The sequence below is a fragment of the Brassica oleracea genome, chromosome C2 (genome assembly GCF_000695525.1).
Source record: "Brassica oleracea var. oleracea cultivar TO1000 chromosome C2, BOL, whole genome shotgun sequence".
Classification (NCBI taxonomy): domain Eukaryota; kingdom Viridiplantae; phylum Streptophyta; class Magnoliopsida; order Brassicales; family Brassicaceae; genus Brassica; species Brassica oleracea.
The window spans coordinates 8,183,211-8,186,664 of NC_027749.1; the positions used below are offsets into that span (position 1 = coordinate 8,183,211).

A 3,454-nucleotide genomic window follows, 5' to 3' on the forward strand; every position below is an offset into this window, starting at 1 on the left:
TAAAGATTTATATAATTTCCGAAATTTTACAATGCTATAAACAATTTGTTACACCGGAATTTACAGATTACAACAACCCAACTCAAGTGAATACAAGAACCAACCAACTCAAGCGAATATACGCTATCAAGACGACCTAATACAAGGAAAAATAGAACTTAAACAACAAAGGAGAAGAAGTAGACCATTGCAAATTGCTATCGGTCTATACTCCGTTACGCATTGTGGGCTGGGCACTTTTGGGATAACGCGGATGTGCGTTTCGTTTATCTTGGGGGGCAGACTGTCGGATATGAAGAACTCTTGGATCTCGCGCACTATGTCTTTGCCGATAGAGTCCCAGTTGGTGTGGAAGAAGCTAGCGGAAAAGCCATCGGGTCCGGGGGCTTTGTCGGCGTGAATGGAGAACACTGCCTCTTTGATCTCTTCTGCTGACAGTAGCGTTATGAGTGTCGCTCATCTCATCATTCACCATTGGTGATAGGGCATATGCGACTGTTTCTTCTCTGTTGCCCTCTATAGCTCTGAATAGATCATGGAAGTAGTTCACGATCACTCTCCCAATCTGATCTTCTTGATAGACCATGGTCCCTTCATCGTCTTCTATCACTGTGAAAGCGTTTGCTCTCTTTCGATTCTTCGCTGTGGCGTGAAAGAAACCGGTGTTGCGATCACTGAGGCTCAGCCATAGAAGCCTACTTCTCTGTCTCCAATATTCTTCTTCCGATAAGTAGGCATCATTAAGTTCATTGGATACTTTCGAGATGAGGTCGGTGTCATTTGCTGGATCAGTTAGCGCACATTCTAGTTCTGACCGCTTTAGTTCTATCAGCTCTCTACTGTTTTTGTACTCTTGTTTACTCCATTAGATTAGAGCTGTTCGCACCTCCCTTATCCTGTCATTGACAGTAGCAGAGCCATCTTTGTTCCATACTTGTTTGACAAGTTCTTTCACTGCAGGGTTGTTCTTGAGCCTTCTGTCATATCTAAGCAAACCTCTGCGCTTTTTCTTATCCGGTTCAAAGAAGGACAGTATGGGTTTGTGGTCGGAGCCTTCTTACGTGAGGTATTGGGATCTGGCGTTTGGGAACATCTCTGCCCAGTAGCTATTAGCTGCTGCCCAGTCTAGTCTGCATCTCACTAAGTAGTCTCCCCTTTGTCCTCGCCAGGAGAGACAGTCTCCCGAATGTCTCAGATCATAGAGATCCCCTTCGGAGTAGAAGGATCTCATATCAGTAAAGGAGGCTTCAGGTCGGCTTGGTCCTCCCACTTTCTCATCATTGTTTAGGAGATCATTGAGATCTCCGGTTAAGAACCAAGGGGTGTCCCTTGCATTGTTTCTTTCAAGTAACAGGTCCCAAATGGCGCGTCTTTTAGGTTTATCGGTGTCGCCATAGACGAAAGAAGCAAAGAAAGATTTTCCTTCAAATTCTATACAAACATCAATACAATTTGCTGAGGAATTTAGAATCTGTAGCTTGATCTCTTGTTTCCAGAATAGGGCCAGGCCGCCTGCCCCATGCCCCGTTGGTGAAATTAGGTGTGAGTTTTCATACTGCAGTTGTTTCATCTTCTTCAGAACGAAACTATCGGGATTTTTGGTTTCCATAAGGAAAAGAATGTCCGGGTAGATGTCTCTCTTCATCTCCCGTAGACGTCGAACTGTCCGGGGATTCCCTAACCCCTGACAGTTCCAGCTCGCCGCTTTTAAGGACCGGGAAGAGATGGATTTTGATAATCCATCCTCCTCTTTGATCTAGCCGGTATCATATTGCAGATTGGCTGGTTGTCCGAGTTTGCTGGGCTCCCTATGTCTCGGGAGTTAGCTGGTCTGGCTCTGCTGTTGCGAGCCCCATTCCCTTCACTTATGTTCAGTTTTCTCCTGGCTACAGGTCGCTTTGTTTGCTGGATTTTCCTCTTCCTCGAACTAGTTCCTTGCAGTCCTTTTGGGCTTTGTTGAACCCTGTGTTTCCCCGGAAGCCTGCTTAGTTTTTTCTTTCCTGGGACTACTTTGCTAGTCTCTGCTGCATCTTGTGAGTTAGACGGTACCAGCCTGAGCGCCGCTGGGATTCTCAGTGGGGAAAGTTCAGGTTCTGTTGGGTGCTCTTCATCGGCTTTCTCGGCTTCTTTGAGGTTTGCTTGTGCCACACGCATAGCAGATTCTTCTAATTGCCCTTTCTCTTCTGCGATTCGCGTTCTTTCTCGATAGGCCACGCTCTCTGTTGGGTCCGCACATTGTGTGTATTGGAGCATCGCTCCTCTTACTTCCGCTCGAGCTTCATTGAGAACTTCATGTGGTACAATGTCTTGTTGGTCATTGTATGAAGCAATTGTTCCTGAGTCGGATTTGTTCGCGTAAGTTCCTTCTTGCTCGTCTCTTTTTGATCTAGACCTGCCTCTCTGAGAGGGGGAGTGGTCAGCTGTGCCTTGCTGGCGAAGGTTGTCTCTTTGGGGCCGAGAAGATACTTCTCTGTCAATGTGACTCTGGTCCCTGTGGTAGGATGCTCTGCTATCGTAGCTCCTCTGTCTCTCGAAGGACACTTCTCTAGAGTTTCTTCTCCCTTCTGTCTCTTGGCTAGAGCGGTATCTGCGCCTTTCTTCCAACGTCCTGCGAGCATCATATCGATGGTCTCTAGGGTCATAGCTTCGTCCTCTTCTGTTTTCCTCCCCATTGGGTTTAGTTGCAGAGAAATGGTATACATCAGATCCATTCTTTTTCTTTTCATGCTGTTCTTGGTCTCTTCTTCCTTCAGAGAGAGTTCTGTTCTGGAGTTCCAACGTTTTTGCCTCCCTCTCTTGGTGTTTAGCAACCAAGCAGTCTCGGAGGTCATGATCAAGCCTTAGACATTTGGAGCAATGTTTGTCTAGCTTCTCATACACAAAGGTTGCAGTGACTTCATCCCCATTGGAGTATTCAATCACCGAGGACTTTATTATTGGCAGTAGTCCATTGATTTGGACACGCATCTTCACTGAAGTTTGTGAGATCTCCAGCTTTTCAAACATTCCTAAGTTCTTGCCTAGGTCCTCAATAGTTTGCTCATCCCATAAGTGAATTGGGATGCCTTGTACTCTAATCCAAAAAGGTATTTGATGTGTCTAGGCTTTTGGTACTTGTTTATATATTTTTTATTATATTTTTCTCGATTATTTGTAGTTTTTCGTTCGTGTTTCAGGTATATAGGTGATTGAGCGCGTTAGGAACCATTGGCATATGCATACTGGAATTTCAAGGGATTTACATATCCATCTGAAGGGTTAGAGCGCAGAACGAACAACGGATCGAACTGAGACGCGAAGAAAAGGAAGAGAAAAAGAACCCATCGATCGATGGGTTTTTCAATCAAAACCCATCGATCGATGGAAGATCATGCGCCGGGAGTTTTCTTTTAAACCCATCGATCGATGCTTTATAGCCCATAAACCCATCGATCGATGCATCCTCGCTGTGTCC

The 3,454-nt window shown here is 45.5% G+C and overlaps 1 protein-coding gene across 1 annotated transcript; it reads right to left on the reverse strand.

The window, feature by feature from the left end:
- Positions 1-358: 358 nt before the first annotated feature.
- On the reverse strand, positions 359-1,645 carry LOC106323347. The gene is made up of 2 exons (XM_013761487.1): positions 1,062-1,645; positions 359-839 (listed from the first exon to the last, which is right to left on the reverse strand). Exons 1-2 carry the CDS (start codon positions 1,643-1,645, stop codon positions 359-361), a joined length of 1,065 nt encoding a protein of 354 aa, XP_013616941.1.
- Between the last annotated feature and the right edge of the window lie 1,809 nt (positions 1,646-3,454).